This window comes from Chroicocephalus ridibundus, chromosome 10, assembly GCF_963924245.1.
Source record: "Chroicocephalus ridibundus chromosome 10, bChrRid1.1, whole genome shotgun sequence".
NCBI classification, from domain to species: Eukaryota; Metazoa; Chordata; class Aves; order Charadriiformes; family Laridae; genus Chroicocephalus; species Chroicocephalus ridibundus.
The window spans coordinates 14,340,079-14,357,745 of NC_086293.1; the positions used below are offsets into that span (position 1 = coordinate 14,340,079).

The 17,667-nt window shown below is 40.9% G+C and overlaps 1 protein-coding gene across 1 annotated transcript in view; it reads left to right on the plus strand.

Moving 5' to 3' along the window:
• The window catches only part of MDFIC2 (MyoD family inhibitor domain containing 2), a 47,253-nt gene that overhangs the window by 11,872 nt on the left and 17,714 nt on the right, over window positions 1-17,667 (plus strand). The window contains exon 2 of the mRNA XM_063348546.1: window positions 16,028-16,066. Coding sequence (XP_063204616.1) covers window positions 16,028-16,066 — 39 coding nt within the window. The remainder of the gene's footprint in view (window positions 1-16,027; window positions 16,067-17,667) is intronic.

Genomic DNA, 17,667 nt, shown 5'->3' on the forward strand with positions numbered 1-17,667 from the left:
AGCGAGGAAAGTCCAAACAGCAGGAGAAGCTTCCCCAGTTCTCACTCAGAGGCAATCACCAACGGTTGTAGAAGGATAGGACAGTCTCCATGCCTTCAAAATTTTTCATGAAAAATAAATAAAATATAAAACTAAGCAGCAGTTTTTACAGTATGACACAGCAGTATTACTTGCATTAGGCCAATTTACCACTTATGATAGCAGTAATAGCACTAAAAGCCAATAAAAGCGGTCTGTTTGTTCGGAGATTGGCTTTTATGGCTTATTCTAAATATTATCAAGTGAATCAAAAGCTGTCATTATAGTGTCTAAAAAGCCTTCGTACCTTGTAAGCAAACAGTGTGATTTTGACAAATAATCATTAATATGCCTGTGTGAGACCAGGGCTAAAAGAGAAAGAAAAAGGAAAACCCAATATTTCACCTTACATAAGTCATTAAGATCATTTCAGTTAAATTTCACACAAAATAAAACAGTTTTATATGTAAAATGCCATAGTTTTCCCAAGTTGGTTTTTGTTTTTTTTTTAAATCTGTGAACATACTTTTTCATAAAACAGAAACTTGTCAGATAACTGAACAGTGAATGACTGAACTATAATTTTATATTCTCATCAGCTTTGGGAAAACAAACGATGCACATGTCTAGGTAGTGCCTTTTGGGCCAGCATCTAACCTAACCTGCCCTTGGCTCCCGTCCTGCCTGCCAGAAGCCCCGACAAGCACAGCACCGCTCCTCCTCCTCTTGCTTCACAACAGAAGGTATGTTCCCATAGCACTGGAGAGGTGTAAATTAACTTATCTCCTGTCTCATACCTGGCCAGTTACTCTTGCAAGAAGCTCAGGGGAGCAGAGCCAAGGCTCTGACAGCTCTCAGCTGCATTCCACCCACCTCCTGCCCACTTGGATGTGAACAGGAGCATCTAGAGAGAGAACTGCGCTCTCTACCGCGTACAGCGCAGATGGTGGCTATATAGGATTTCCTCTTTGCAGTATTCTTTGCTGCTGCCCACCAATACTGGGGCAAGTCCTCTTCAAAGCTGCACAGTCCAAGTCACTACCATTTGCCATTTCTACTCTTTGAACCTCTTGAATGGCGCTGTGCAGCGTGCAGTCACCAGCAACGGTTCAGGCTGAAGATTTGAGATACTACTGGCTGCCTAAGATAACTGTTACTGGCAACACGGCACTGATTCACGTGTAACTTCCTGAAGTGCTTGAGAAAGGATGGAGGCAAAGCGACAGACAGGAGAAAACACCCTATTATTACTGCCCTTGCACTGTCACAGCACAGTGCTCAACATTGCTTCTTCACGCTCTCCTGCTGACCTGACAGGCAAGTTACTCAAGGTCACACACCCCCAGCTGGGTGGCCCTGCTGGCTCTAGAGAGGTGCCCTCGTCTGTTTTGGATCCCTGTGTAGGCATTACCTGGCCTACCGAGAGACAGGGAAAGACAAACAAGGTGGAAACACAGCAGGAGCTTCAGGACATCACGTGGGATAGGACATCATCCGGTGGTGGGATGACTCCATGGGTAGGGTGAGCACACCACCACATAAAGGGGGTAGGTACTGGGAAGGTTAGGTGCGGATTGCACAACAACAGTCCTGACTATATAATCAAGGCTTTTCTCAAATAAAGAATTTGGACTGTTAAAACATTAACTAGATTAACAGTAAAATCTTAGCTGCCCACAGAAAGATTTTTCAGTTTGTTGTCAGCAAGAGGATTTGGAGCCTCAATTATTCTCAGCGCCCTAGGAGGAGTGTGGCCTTCGGTCTGTGGGCCACAGCGCTTCCTCAGCCCCCAGCCAAGCCGTAGCAACTTTGTAGCCAAGCTGGCTACCGCCCAGGCTCTGGCCTCAAGACCAGAGTACGCAACCAGGGCAAGAACCTGGGACAAACTAAGTGCCTTGGGCCAGGCATGGCCGCCTGTCAAGTGTCATGCATTGAGTACAAGCCCTGGGCAGTTGGCTCAAGCGAGTGCTGCATCTCAGAGTTCTCTTGCCTATTGCTATTTACAGCTTTTGGGGCCCCACTGGAATGGCAAGCTAGCGTGCTCGCCGTTGTCGGCGTTATGTGATACATTGTGCAGCTGCGCGGAGTGCATGGGCTAGCAGAAACATGTGGTGCTGCGCTGCCAGGGGAATTCTGCCCCCAACACGGCCCTTTAAGGGCCACGTGTGTTTTGCAGGCAATTTATGAGAGCAGAAAACCAACAGACCTCCCATTCCAAGCTTCTAATTTCTTTGGCTATTTTTTTTTTCCCCTAGTTTATAGAACTTTCCAGAAACACTACATTAACAGTGAAAGGAAATATCCCAGGTAGAAACTGATACACCAGGTTTTACCCAAGATGTCCCAAAGCATGGAAGGAAACCTGTTGGGATCCTCTACATGCTTGCATTTATCCAAGAAATGGTGTACACAATTCTACAAATCTATACCAAATAGAGCTGCTTCCATAAAAAAAATTCCCACTGAATTATGGGTTTGATTATTCCAACCCAAGGAGTGAAAGAGAAGGTAAGAGCTGTTTATCTACTCACATGAATAAAAGGAATTTAGTCCATTTGAATCTCCTCTCTCAGGCAGAGCATCTAGTAACTACTGAGCTCCCTTCCAGACCCGATACACAAACTGAAGGTCTGCTTTGCTGTGCCCAGACATAAGCTGGTTCAACAGAGGGTCAACAACTGAGGCCTAGAGATTGACTGAGCTGCTCATTGACATTACTAACGTCAGCGTTCCTCTTCCATTTCCACCCACAGTATTCTGTAGTACTGATTTTAGTCAAGAATTACTATAAAATGGTAAGAAAAGGTTTTATTGCACAAAGGTTCAAGTGGTTTGGCCTGCTTGCTTTTCGTGTCATGGGTCTGCAATGTATGTATTCATCATATACAGTTTTCTTGTATTATTTTTCCCAAGGGTTCAATCCGCCCATACTTTAGCCCTACCTTCGTCTCTTTGTCACACACAAGTTCTTTATTATTGCTGAAGAAAATCAGAACACAGGACTGTATGGGTTGCTGTGCAACCTGAAACGCTGACAAAAGCAAACATGGGATATGATTCTTTTGACCAAGACTTCAAGAGCAGAGTCACTAGGATTACTCATATGCTTGATGTTAGGCTTGTGCTTCGGCATGTTGCCAAAACTGCTTCTGATAGAAGATGAAGAATGCCTTGGCCTAGATTAAAGGACACATCTTGGGTATAGTGTTGCCTTCTTTCTAATTGCTGCTGTAGCCAAGAAATGGTATCCTTCCCTCCACTTGAGACCACCTGGAGAAATACAGTTCCCCCCCCCCCAAACTTTGCACAAGAGCGCAAAACTTAGCTTTAATATAATACATATTTTCCATTTTTTTTCCTCTCTAATGAGACACATTGATATTTTTACCTGCATGAACTGTGTTTTGTTAATGGGAAATGTTTCAAACACTGTGGTAATGGACTGTGGGTTATGGGATTATATATTTATTAATCTCAAGAGCACTGTGTAGACTGTACCAGTTAGTTACAAGTAGACCAGCAGAACGGGGTTTGAATTCTGGCAGGGGATCTCTTCCAAGCTTGCCTGTTAGGCTGCATTTGGCTCTGCTTTAAAACTTTACGCTGAGCTCTAGTTGCTTTGGTCAACTGTGCTACAAACAGGCTGCGCTGAGCACTCTGCTCTGGGCCAGTTGTGTCAAAACCATGGTGACCCGGTGGCCAAGAAGTTGTGCTTTGAGCAGCTAACTGCTATGGTTTGTCGCATAACATAGTAAATCTTGCTATATCCAGAGATAACAACAGAAAACGTTAGTCAGGCAGTGCTTCCATTGAAAGAAAAAAGCGTTCTCTGCCCACGGAGACTGTATTTGTACACAGTGATGTCTAAATCTAGCTGTATGCGAGTTTACACAAGTACGCTACAGTCAAATACACCCTCACCTTCTCTCCTGCCACAATAGTTCAGCTTAGATTTTTCAACGTGGTGGCTTTTACAGAAATGAAAGGCATTTTTTGCACAACTGAACGACTGTCATTTTAAGATGAAAAAGCCTGCTTTCTCCCCCGAGGGAAAGTTAGAGAAAGTTTCATGGCTTTGCCCTTTGTAATATTCTGGTTTGTCTGCAGCAAGAGGGGGAAATAAAAACTAATGGAAAGAGACGTTTCTTCTTGGATCAAAACTGAATACTTCCAAGAAGGCATTCTCAGACTGTGCTCAAATACTTAGAGGAAACAATTGCTAGGTCAAATGATTCAGTGTCCAGCTCCACTCAGACACTTCATATTTATTTTTCCTAATCAGGTAAAAAATATGACAAATTTTTACTTTTCGTCTGATAGTCTTAAATGCTTTTTAGCCATTAACCACTAAACCAGCCTATTTGTTCCACGAAGGTGATTACTAGGAGTTGAGATTAAATAATTACATAGGAGTATGAAGTTATTTCCTAAATTTGGGCATCGGGACAGGAACATGCTCTACAGCAAGCCAAGTGAAAACTCAGCCCAGAGCCTTTTTAAACTTCAGAACAGTTCAGATCCCAACTTTGCAGGCTTGTTTCACGTTCCCCTATGCCACCACTTGAGGAACTGAGGCATCCTACTGATTGAGACAGTAACAAAGTAAATTTTATACCCAATACTAAATTAGATATATATTGGATATACATAATACTTAGACATTCTAAATATCCAGCTTTCTGGGTAGCTGAGACCCTTGGCTGTGGTTGCCAGTGCCCAGCACTTCTTAACGAAGATGAGCTCTGCATATTTCCAAGAAACAAACAGAAAAAAAAGACTTAACACCCAAAGTTAGTAGCTGTAGACGAGGTAAAGATCACAAAGGACTGGCACTGACAGAAAGGTCAAGTCCTTAATACTGAATTATTCAGTATTAATTAAGGCAGTACTGAATTATTAGAATCTGGCTTTCCCTGATTTTCAGTCTCATTTTCTAGTATATTTTATTGCTCTTCCAAAAAAAAAAAACCAAACCCAAGTGGCAGCACCTTTTTTGGCCTGTGATAACCTAGTTTGTACAATGCCAGCCTGCTCAAAATCTTCCATTTAATTTTATGAGCTCTGGACTGTGGCCCTAGAATTGGTTTTAAAACAACTAAATTTTCCCTCCAGAAAATACACCTTTGAGACAGCAGATCTTAACAGCCTTGTACATAAGTTTTAAGACGTCTGTTTCCAGGACTGGCCACACTGACCTGCTTCTCCCATCGGTGTCCCATGGGAATGCAGATTGAGCGTAAAATTAGGACTAGATCCTGTAGAGTACCTCCAAATCCTCATTTCCCTTTGACTGCCAGGAAAGTGACAGTAGTCATCATCAGCCAGGTACAACACTGGAGTTATTGACATGGAAGTTGCCTTGGAATGTACGTAAGTTTACCCTAAAGTTCTTTAGACAGCTGATTTTCAACTACTTCATCTATATTGTCCATAATGTACATCATAAAATCCTTATTTGCCCTATAGTGAAGGCTACCTAAGCTATGGTTGGTTAAGAAGCCTATCTGCTTTGTCTAAATAGTGCAAGCTCTCCCATATCCAGTGACTACTGGAATTATTGTGTCATCTTTTCAGCTTCTAATACATATTAATTTGTAATATACAAACCCATTCAAATAAATAATTGTGCAGACTGAATAAAAAAGCAATTTAAACTTTTCCCCCCCTAACTGGAGACACGTTTTACAAATAGTTCTTTTAAGTAGTCTTAATAGTATCTCTTTAATATTGCCATTAAAATTCAGAGTTCAAGAGCAGAGCAAATTTACATCTGTTAAAATAATGGAATTGACACTGATATTACATCATTGCTATTTTAAATAATCATTCTTCATAATTCTAACCTACTTGCTTTAAGTTGCAAGTAAAGGGCTTGTTCCTACTTTCATCAAAGTCGATGGCAAAACTCCCTTTGGCTTTCAGGGAGCAGCACCTAGCTTTAAAGATGGGGGCCTCTGGTGATAGTCAGTGGGGTCTGACCGCATTCACTGATGCACAAAGAATAAACCCCTCTGAAGGAAAAATTACTGAGGACGGTTCTATGAGCTCTGGTCAGACACGATAGTTGTACTGGACTAGCTGCTCCCCCCCCCCCCCCCCCCCAAAAAAAAAAAATCCCGAAACTCTATGGACTACTCTGAATTCCAAGGTAGTTACAGTTCTGCTTAGTTTCACAAGAAAGTAACACTTTATGTAGGTGTTTTTTTGACATTTTAGGGCGATTTCGTGGTTTTCCTTCCTTAATATTTTGGGAGAGATTGTTTGAAGAGAAGCATAACGGTAACCCTCACCAATTCACCTTCTCTTGGGAACATTAGAAGTTTCACTGAAATTACATAAGTGTTCTTCTATGAAGAGTTCAAACTGAACCTAAAGGAATTAAAAAGACACACTTTTTAGGTGGCTTTCCAGCTCTGTATCAATGTGGTTGTCTCCCTGATTACAGAAGAAAATGAAGGATTTTTGAGAAATATAGAGGATAAAGCCTATTTAAAACTGGAGAAAAATATGCTTTTTACTATCTATTTAACCCTCAAAATAACAAAGTTTCATACCTGGCTATTCCTAGGCTGCCTTTATGTTCTTTAGGGGAAAAAAAAACAAACCCCAAACCTGTGTCCACACTGCAGCTTATCATCTGTAAAATCATCCCAATTCAGCTACCTATGTAGACCTCAAGTTTTTAGGGACAAGAGCATTTCAAGAGTATGTGCACTGAGCATCTAGTTTGACAGATTTTTGGCCATGGCAGAAATCACCAGTGACTAGAGTTAACTTTTACTAACACCCTACTAAAATATATCGAACACTTACTGGACAGTAACTACCAGCTGAGTCTTAACCATAATTTTGCGCTGCAGTATAGGGCCTGTTAGATGTTATCTGGGAGCCAGAGAACTTTATTAGCACTGCCATAAAAACCGATGCAGAACCAATCCCTTGCTCTATCATCACTGACACTGCCTATTATAAATAAAATACCTATCAAACCTTAGCAAATTTAGGTCCTAACTGAAAAGGCAATTGCCTTGGTGTCTTTAAGAGCAATTTGGTTTAATAAAAACCCACATGAGAGAACAAAATGTGACCCTTTATTTTGAAGAAAAGCGTAATTAGCGCCACCAAGATCAGAGAGGAAACAAATTATTCCAGAAAAATCAAGTTCTGAAAAACCTGCAGTGTGGACTGCTTTACTCCACTTGGAGTTACTTACCCCATTAAGTTTCTTTCGGCTTCCACAGCAGGATGCCTGCCCTTATACTTATTTGGGAAAATAAGAAAATATAGCTTGAATGGTAGGGAACTATCTTCCAAGCAAGGACAATTAGGCAATTCTCTGCCCCAGGAAGCTTTTCAGGCACTGTCACTTGATGGTGTCAAGAGAAAATGAGAGGGAAAACACCTAAGGGATTAGCCTACAGATATTTTCGTGTCATGCAGGCTCGGGCTAGCTGAACTAGGGAGTCCTTTCCGGATGAATCATCTGTAACACTTTTTGTCATCATTCCTCACCTTTAAGATATACCATCTTCCCCTGTGCCAGTGGCACTAACGCAACTTGATGTCTAGTGCAACTCAGCCTTCAGGATAGTCTTGAATCACACAGGAAACCAATGCTGTGCAATTAAATAAGTTACAAATGCGGCTTTTGTAAACAATTCACTTTTTGTGACTTTTCAATCATGCTAATAGGAGGAATTGGCATACACCTGACACAGAGGACCAGTTGTTTGCACAACTCTTCATCACTGGGGGAAAGAAATATTCAAATATGTCTATCTATCCCTGTCTAATAAAACATATATTATGGAGACTATTTTTATATTATAAAAGCATCTAGATTCTCCAATCCAACACTATTCTTTTCTACCACTAAAACCTGCTTATCTGAAGATATCACGTAGCTGCAGAAATCTTCATGGGAAGAAATATGTTCTCATGTCATCTATTTTTGGCTCCCCATGCTGCGACAACAGGGGCTGGCCTGGTGTTTCTATATATGAACGTTTCTCAGGTAGCAGAACAGCTACTGCAGATTGCCTGGCACCTGCTTGAGGATGAGGTGAACAGAAAGTAAAGCAAAAGTATTTTTGTTTCATCGAGAACATCCTGGCCAAGCCATATTTGTAGAAGGTAGAAAGCAAGGAAAGTGTAAACCAATGGGGAATTGAATCTTTTAATATTTTTGAGAGCATGAAATGGTGAAACCAGAGTTCTGAACTTGAACAGGTTTAAGATGGAGGTGCTGGGGAGAAATATCCTTTTCAGGATAAGCATTTTCAAAATATGGAAGTTCATTTTGTTAGTTCTAACCTTCTTTTAATGAAATAAACTTCTGAAGAGGGAATATAAAAATATGGAATTTGAATGCCAATAGAAACATATTGTAAGTAAGATATATCACCAAGTCTACTACTGCTGGGTTAAGAAAAAAAAACTAATGCACTTAAAAGCATCTTCTTTTGCTTTCTAATACTTTTTTTTTTGGAAGATCTGAATTTTTTTAATAGAGCAGCTATTAAGGGAAACTAATTATGATTTGATTTTTAAGGGCCTGTGTTTTCTCTTACGTGTATCATTCTAAGTCAGGAGTAAGCCCATTCAAGCGAGTGAGATGAGGTTGGTGTGAACAGATTTAAGCGTGACCAGAAGCAGGCCCCAAGATATTTATGGATGGAGTGAGTCATTCTTGCTCTGGTTGGATGATTACATCAGTGGAGAATTAGTCTATCATCAAGCAGGGCCTGAGCCTCCTTTCTCTTACATCACCACACATCAGGAAACATTGTGTGAAGTTCAGCAGTATTTCACTGGCCTAAAACCAACAAGATGGAAGAACGGAGCCCGCAGCCCCAGCCCCTATACTAGTTGTGCATTGACTACAAAGAAGCTGCCTCCGTTTAAATCAGCCGATATCTGGTCTTTCTTCCTTAGTCTGTTTACCTACTAAACCTTTCATCTAAGTTATTTTAAGACCTGTTTCTCATTTAAAACACTAAGTAACTGTGGTCATAAAAGAGCACATACTCTTTTTCTGGCATCACATCCAAGAAGTAACTTTTCTACCATCAGTCTCCAGTGACACATCTACAGACACGGTAAGGAGGAATTGAATAGATAACATAAATTTGACTACTCAAACTCCCTCTACACCAAATGTAGACCTGTGAGAAGTCTTTAGCAGTCCAAGTCTGAGCATTTTGCAACAATTTCTGTGTCAAAGTAAAACAACTGTGAGACTCAACAGGTTTATTCCCTTTTTAGGCACACACCAGATTTGGTGGTGCTAGAACAACATGTGAGATCCATCCATCTTATCTCCAAGATTAGGCAATACCAGCTATTCAAGAAGCCAGCTCAGGAACTGTTGTGGTGGGCTGCTGTGAATATCTAGAATAGATTAGGAAAGGAGGAAAAAAAAAAAAGAAATGGATGGAAAGTCTCCAGCAACCGTTGGAGTTCTTCAGTTTTCCCCTCATGGCAATGACTTCAGGGCTAATTCAAGGCAGAAAACCAAAATGGCAACCTACAAATTCCCCAGACATCAGGTGTTTACCAGAAAAAACTGTTCCCCAGCCACATGCTATCCTGGTTCTCAATGGTTTCAGGGGCCTCTCCCCTACCAAGCACTAGACAGTCTGCTTTCCCACTATATCTGCGCACTTCTCACTTCTGAGAGACAGGGAGGATTAAAACCACCTTCAAAGTGGAGAAAACCAAGTGTGGTTTCTTCTTGGATCGAGCTCAGCAACCCCAGAAACTGTCTGAGAACCACAATGACGTTTTACACCAGCTTCTTCATGCTATAGGCAGCTACAGAGCACCATGTTTTGCTGCTATCCTGTCCCTGGCCAGCCAGTGGTCCACCAAGGACGCTGAGCTGGAGAACACTAGATTTAAATCATTTCCAGTGCAGTTTTACTTCCTACCATTACACCTTTTTCCTCAAGATATTTCAGCACCAAGCATTGCAGGTATCATGGTTCCATATTCGTGTTATACTTCCCTAATACCATGTAGAGTTTCTCCGCATTAAGTGGTGTATTTTATCGTTTCCCACAAATAAGAGACATCTGCACCATAACATATCCTACAGACAGCTCTTTTCATATCTAAATCCCAAGGATTTTTTGTGGAAAAAAAGAGAAGATTATGTATTTATTCAGAAATTAAATGAGATTAGTAATTTTGAAAGTAATTTACAAATAGCAATCAGCCTCCGCAATGAAGGTCAAAAGAAAAAGGACACATTAGCAATTGAATATCTTCCCTCCCTTTAAAGTTTTAATACTGCATACCTGTTAATAATGGGAAATATCCTTCTTCAAGAGTAGAATTTTCAAAAACTGGTAGAATCCTTTTGCTAATTCTAATCTTCTTTTAATAAAATAATTTGTTAAAAAGGATTATAAAAAGGCATGAAAATGGAATACCAATAGAAGTGTACTGCCTATACAATAAACAGTTAATGTATTTTCTAAATGAATGATTTAAAATAGCTATTAAAGTAAAGAGAATGAGCTTATGTTTCTAGTAATGACTTCTCTGCCTCAGAATGAAATCTGTAAATCCCTGATTGCAATTTCACATCCCAAAAGAACAAGCAGTCCTGGGACCGATGCTTATTGCCTTTATCATTAACACTAGCACACCACATATGTGATTTTTACATTGCTGGTTTGAATATTTAGATTTATACTTGTGTATGCTTTATATTTTAAATCTCGTACATCTATTCTGTCACAAAAATAACGCTCTCCTTCAACAAGGCTTTTTTGTATGTACATGCATACACATATACACAGACTTTCAGGATAACTACAATTTTATTCATAAGAGTGCATAATGATTCAGGCTGTGATTGTTAATAAAAATGCATTTCTAACCATCAAATTTGAGTCTATTATTCTAAGTTAATTGCATTTGCCCTAAAGAGACTTGCGACTGGCTGTCAGCCTATTTGTGTCAGTTCCATTTTATTCATCAGTCAATCTTGTCTCCTCTTTTTTCACATCCCATATATTGATCAAATAGATTTGTTAGCGTGCCTCTGCAGCTTTAAAAAAGTTTTTGTTATTTGCCAGGTTTATTTGATTACTGTATTAGTTTGCATGTTATCTTAATTGTTATTTCAATAGAAAATAAATGCCCTTTGATAGTCCCACAAGATTCCCATTGAATATAATCCATATAACAAGTTAGTGGATGGAGTGAATGTGTTAAGAAAATAAACACATTAAACCTATTTTAAAAGGTGGTATTAATCTGCAGCTGTATTGTACTTGATCCAAAAAGACAGGAATCGAAATAAGTATAGTGTGAAACAATTTTGATAAACATCAGTGCCGTATCATTGCATATTATGCTATGTATAAAATACTTTAAGAAAAAGACATGCAACATAAAATAAACTGAGGTCATATCTGGAAGAGTGGATTTTGTGGTTGAGTGTGAAATGGAACGATATATATGGCTTTAGACACTAAAAATTAGGCTAGAGAGGCTGCAAGCAAAGGCAGGCGGAAATGCTGTGTTACATGGGGCAAATTTTTGATAGGGAGAGAAAACGCAGCTTTTAGGAAGGTATTTATTGACGCAAAAGATAAACATCTAAGCTGGTAGCTTCTTCCTCTGTGAAGATACAATACACTCTTTAGTGAAATAAATAAGGGTTTAGATAGATTAAAAAATTGAAACAGCATCTTGTGCACATTAGTCAGTTTTAGTAATGACTTCACAAACCCCACAATTTTTACCTTAATCTTCTTAAGGCGGAGGTGACGCAACCAGTTTTTCCATACAAATGTCTCAGAAACATGCCTCTGATACCTTCATTTTCATCAAGGCTGCATAACCCTGGCTTCTTACTTAGCATTGAACCTGGGATCTCCCCAGCTGGTATCCGAGTGTACACAGCATCAGAAATAAGCACTGTGGGAAACTGGCAATAATGTGCTTACCATCTCATTAAAAGTGAGACGAGAAGTCCATTTGCCTTAAGATAGCCACTCAAAATATAGAAACATTGATTTAATAAAAACTTCAGGAAGCAAAATCTTGTGTTTTATCTGTCCTTAAGTACCTTTACCAACCCCACAGCTTTCTGAAACTGAAGTGTGAAATTTCACAAGAAATTTGGAAAAACTTGGAAAAGATAAGTTCTTTCATTTCTTTGGCCAGGGTTAGTCTTTGTATTTTCTAACTTCAGTTACCTAGAAGTTTGGTTTCTGGTGCAGGTCGTTACCTATATTTTGTCTGTAGGTAACTGCAGGGGTTGAGAACAGGGACAAGTCTTCCAAAGAGCAATTTTTTCCCTGGCTTCAACCCTTCTGCCAAGATGGGATGACTTGCCAGCAGGGCGGGCTTGTCTCTTCCGTTTGTTATTGCAGGCGTTTAGACCAGACTGAGCACCTATCGTACCAAACAGCTGGTAATGAACTCCACTCTAAGGGGGAACCTCATAGCAGGAACATTTTTAAGTGCCTGTGGACACTGGAAGTGTCCAACTCCTAGGTTATTATTTTTCATCTAGAACCTCTTTAACAGCATTTCATACCAAACAACCATGCTAAAGCTTCAGAAGCCCTGAAATAAAGCTCAAACTTGCCATTGTCCTAGAGCAGTGAACAGCGCTCCTGCAATTCAGAAGCACACGGCGCGATGATAGTTTCAAGCTAAACTGTTATGACCAGCTAGTATGGAATATAAACAGGAACAGATGAGAAGAATACAGCCTCAACATTTGAGACAACAAAGAAAGAGTGAAATGATTGCTACATAAAAGACATTTCAAAGACCTCCCAGAAAAGCAGGCATAAAAATCCCCAATAAAAAGGCTCAGCAAGAAAACTGTCACACCCCCTAATCCTCGGCAGACTTTAACAAGATGTTTGCATGAGCCAGAGATTGTCTCCTTCCCCAGAAGACAAAAGGCACAGAAAACAATACTGTCTAGCATAGGATTAGGAGGCAAGAGATAGATAAAAAGGATTCCTTAACCTTACAATTAGAAACCCCTGCTCTCCAGCCAAAAGGATAATCGGAAACAGACTGCAAACCTGTGTCACAATAATTGCTGCATCTTTCTTTGCTCTTTGAAAACTGATATATTTTCTGAAGATTTTTTTAAGTTTATTGCCACCCCAAATAAGGTTTTGATGGCTACTTAGCTACAAGACAATTGCTGCCACCAAACCACAATTCAGCACACATGGAAATAGCCTTTTGTTTCCCATTCTTTGTATTTCCACCACCTCCAGCCAAGCAAAGATTAGATTACCAATGCTCATACCAACCTCCCAGTAAATTGTACAACGAAAAGCAAAAGTTTATGAAATGCACTAGTCTTCTAACAAACGATCAGCTTACTGCACCCTAAACCAGACACATACACAGATTCTTCGTGCCAAACTTGGCATGAGCATGTGCTCTGATTAAAAAGGAAACAACTTAGTTGTTATAACGAGCATCTTTAGCTTTATTTGGTATTACTAATGCCTTTAAACAGAAGGCAGGGTACTGGCAAGAGTAGAAAACAGACTTGAAGGGGGAGGAAACCTACAGGCTGGAAAAAAACTACAGTTTTCAAAGTTTGACCCTCATGCTGTAGCTAACTAGTGACCATAAGCTGTAATACCTGTAGAAGCTCACTGCATAAAAAATTAAGACTCTCTCAGAAGCTGAACAAAGCAACCACAAGACATTGACAACTGCATTTACAGAGCGTATATTAACTTACAGACATGACTTCAGCACCTAAACAATCATGTGTTATCAGGAACTATACATGTCCCCGCTTTGTAGGGGATTATTTGAGGCACAAGAGAATTAAGTGGTTACTGCAAGCACCACTGAGGGACAGCCAGGATTTAAGCAGTCATCACCTCCAACAGGTAGTTGCTGTTGCTAGCCTTTTCCAGTCTTTCTGCTACTATCAGGAAAGGAAAAGTCAAGCAATTTCTTTTTTCTTCAGGTGCAGCACACTTTGAAACTATCACTCTATGCTCTTGTGATCCTACTGTCTGTTGGACCTTAAATTTCCTACCTCAAGCTGATGTTTAGTGGTCTTGTTCTGTGCAAGCTAGACACTACCTCAGAGCTGCCTCAAATGCTGTGGCAGATGAAATAATCCCTTTAAGTAAACTACTTGAAACCACTTTGAAAGAGGTTGGCAGAGATGCAACCTTAACCATTGTCATTTGTTATGGAAAGATGTAAACAAATCACACTTCCAGAACAGTCATGGCTTGAAACAGACACATGGGAAGAGGCAAATGTTTGTGTTCTCTTTTTAGTAAAGTTCAAAGAGACCATAAAGCTTGGCTTACACATACTTGTAGAAGAAAAGGGAGAAGAGTTATCTACAGGTTTTTAAGTAAGCTTTCTGGACCTTGGTCCAGATGAGAGCAAGTAATTCACAATGTACATCCCCAAAGCACGTAGCAGCGTACCAGGCAGAGGAATACAGGACATGAATCACTGCAGGGTAGGAGTGGAGGGTAGTGTGGTCTGCGCAGTGGCATAAGCAAATTAATCTCTTCTCAGCCACACAGTGCCCCAGGGACTCCAGGTCTTGCTTGTGTTACTGTCAGAGACTCACAAGCCTTCGCCTACAAGCACACTTGTCCCCATGCCATGGGGAGCTTTGCTGCTGTCCTGCTGAGACGCCAGCTGTGCTTGAATCAAGAGCCTGGAAATAGGACCATGGTACCCTGCCTGATGTCTGAAAGTTATTTCCAGATCATATTTTCCTCATTTGATAAGCAAGCAAGCTTCTGGTTGCCACTGTTACAAGCACAACTTCAAATTTACAAGGTAGGCTAGCATTTTTTCCACAATTTGCACCCAAATCCAGATTTACTGAAAAAAAACTGCAGAACATATACTGAAAAAATGCAGAACATTCTTTGAGTGACCTGTACGGCACAAAATCCCACATCCAGTGGGATCACAACGCCACCCAAGTATTCAGTCATTTAGATAAGATCTATGTCTTCCCCACCAAGCAAACGAGAAGTGTGTAATGCTACAAACACCATGAAATTTTCTGCTTTGCCGTCATTTTTGAGATACTCAGATACCACAGTGGTGAAAGGCACTGCAAAGCTTCAATATACCTAAAGCATAGCAAGTATTGCCATGCTGCAACAGAAAAATAAAGATGGGTGAGCTAAACTTGAACCCCCAGCATATCCTAAAACCATGGTCCAGAAAACTAGGCTGCGTGTATTACAGTGGTTATGTTGAATAACTTACTCTGCTAGCTTCAAAAACTGAAAGACCAGCATCTTCATATGTACCAGTGGCAGGAACAGGGATGCGATGAAGCACACAGTGATGAGGTCTGTATTCAGGTTTATTACCAGTGTTTTCCTCGGTTGAAATTATTTTAATGAAGATTTTGCCTAATTAAGATTTTCACGATTTGGCGTAGGAAGCAGATACAACACCTGATATAGTATGCCCTGAAGCCAAGCATTTCCATCAGCTTTAATGGGCATTACAATGGTCCCTTATGGATCAAGGCAGAGCCATTTCGCTGATCAGGTACACGAAGACAACTCAGACATGAGCCACCAGAAAGGCATAGCAAAAAAATGTAAGCTTTACTCACCAGCAACTCAGGGATGAACGCTGCACCAGTGAATCAGGATGGTCGGGCAGTCTCTGCTCTTCTGTGCAAGACAAGTTGTGTTGACCACAGGAAAACTGGCTGCGTCCCCGGGGGGGGAAGAAATCATCTCAATGAGAGCCAGAGGGCACCGGATCCCTAAGGGGAAGAGGTATATCCCAGCTTCTATTAATATCTATTTTTTTCCATATTTGTGAAGTTAATAAGGAAACTAAGTCTCCAGCCCCAGCACCTTGACTGTTCTCTTTCCTGTGATAACAATACTGTTTTGAGCAGTTTACAAAACATTGGAGCCTATGGGGGACAACAAAGCTACCTCACCAGCTGAGGAGCTTTTCCTGCTTAGTCAAGCCTTCCTCTTCCATTCTTGTTTTCCAGAACTGGACAGCCCCATCCTACATCCCCTTGGAGGCTCAGGTAAGTCCCCCACCTTCTCAGCTCCTTCTCCCCACAGTATGTAGGGCATGGCTCCATATCTTTGCAGCTACCGAAGTTGCCCCTTTCATGCAAGAAAACAAGGTCAATTATTCTAATCCTATGGGGACAGTGAGTAATATTTTTTGCCTTAGTACTAGCCCATTATCTGTTTCAGATTTCAGGCCATGTTTAAAATGAGACTATTCTTTATATTAATGACTTAAACACTTTAAGGTTTACTCAAAACAGCAGAACAAGTGCTGTGGGCTAAGCCTACAAGTTTTTGACTATGAGGATAACAAGCTCTTAACCACGCAACCACTTTCTTATGAAAATTGAGTAAGAATCCCAAAAGGGCCAGCCTATGAGCCACTCAGAACCTGCTCATTTCTATTTGCAGGATCTCAGTAGATTACTTTGGGATCAGGCAACCCCCAAACTGACACCTAGTCACCTACAAAGGCCCCTGATTCCACCCTTACCTGGAGAGCAGCCATAATGTTGCTTTCTTCTTCTTACCTTTATTTATCTGCTGAAGAAGGAGAAAGGCCTATGGCCGCCTCCCTTCCCAGCTGAGGATGTTTTGCTGAGTGTGGGTTCTCCAACCAATTGGTACCACCTGAAAGCCTTTGGAAAGGGGAGATAGGCCAATATCTTCTTCCTATTCAACCCCAACAGAAGTTGGTAATGCTTATCTGCTCCCTTCACTTCTGCTGATGACCTTTAATTGGAGAGTCCCAGCTGGAGCCAACCTGAGAGACCTCTCAGATTTTGCCAGTGGCCCTCAGCAGTCTTCACCATGACCATTAATTGGGATGTCCCTGATTAAAGGGCGAGCACACCAGGCTCTGCAGCACCCACAGGCTGGTCTCTACCGGTAGCAATGAACTGGCTGTGTTAGAGACCATGTCATCTAAAAAAGTTTAGAAAGCACCATGCCCCCATTAGGACCTTTCTTAATGGGGCATCCAAGACCCCACTGTTGCAAGCAAAAAGCCTGCACCCAACAGCTCTGTATTTCTTTGTATTGCGAACACAGACAATGAAAACTTTCTCTGCTAGTTAGGGGACACTGCTGGGGGTTTGGTAGGCAAGGTCAAGACAACTAGTCTGCTCTGATAAAGCATGAGGAGGTAAATCGTTTTGTGCAACTCAGAAGTCATTCAGATGGTACTTTTGGCATTTCTCCCCCCCCTCCCCGCTTTTGTTCTGTCAGTCTGAAGAGAACAGCTCGTGTGATGTAATTTAGAATGGAGCTTTTTTAAAGCTTTCACTCAGGAAAAGCTTCGGGAGCTCTGGGGGTATAGCTTAGCTCCGAGAAATAGAAAGAAAGCAAGTTTGCATTGACAGCTTGATCCCAGAGAGAGGTGGCTGCCTGCTTGTCTAACAGGTCCTCTGGGTCTGGATGAGGCAGAGACAGAGGAGCAGTCATATTAAGTGAACGCGCGCTGCCAATGTTAAAGGAACAATTACCATTATTCTGCATAGTTCACTGTTTGCTACTGCTATTTCCTTCAATAAAACCTCTTTTCACTTGCCAATTGGAGCTTGTCATGTAACAATATTTCTTATGCACAATACACATACTAAAATGCCCCTGT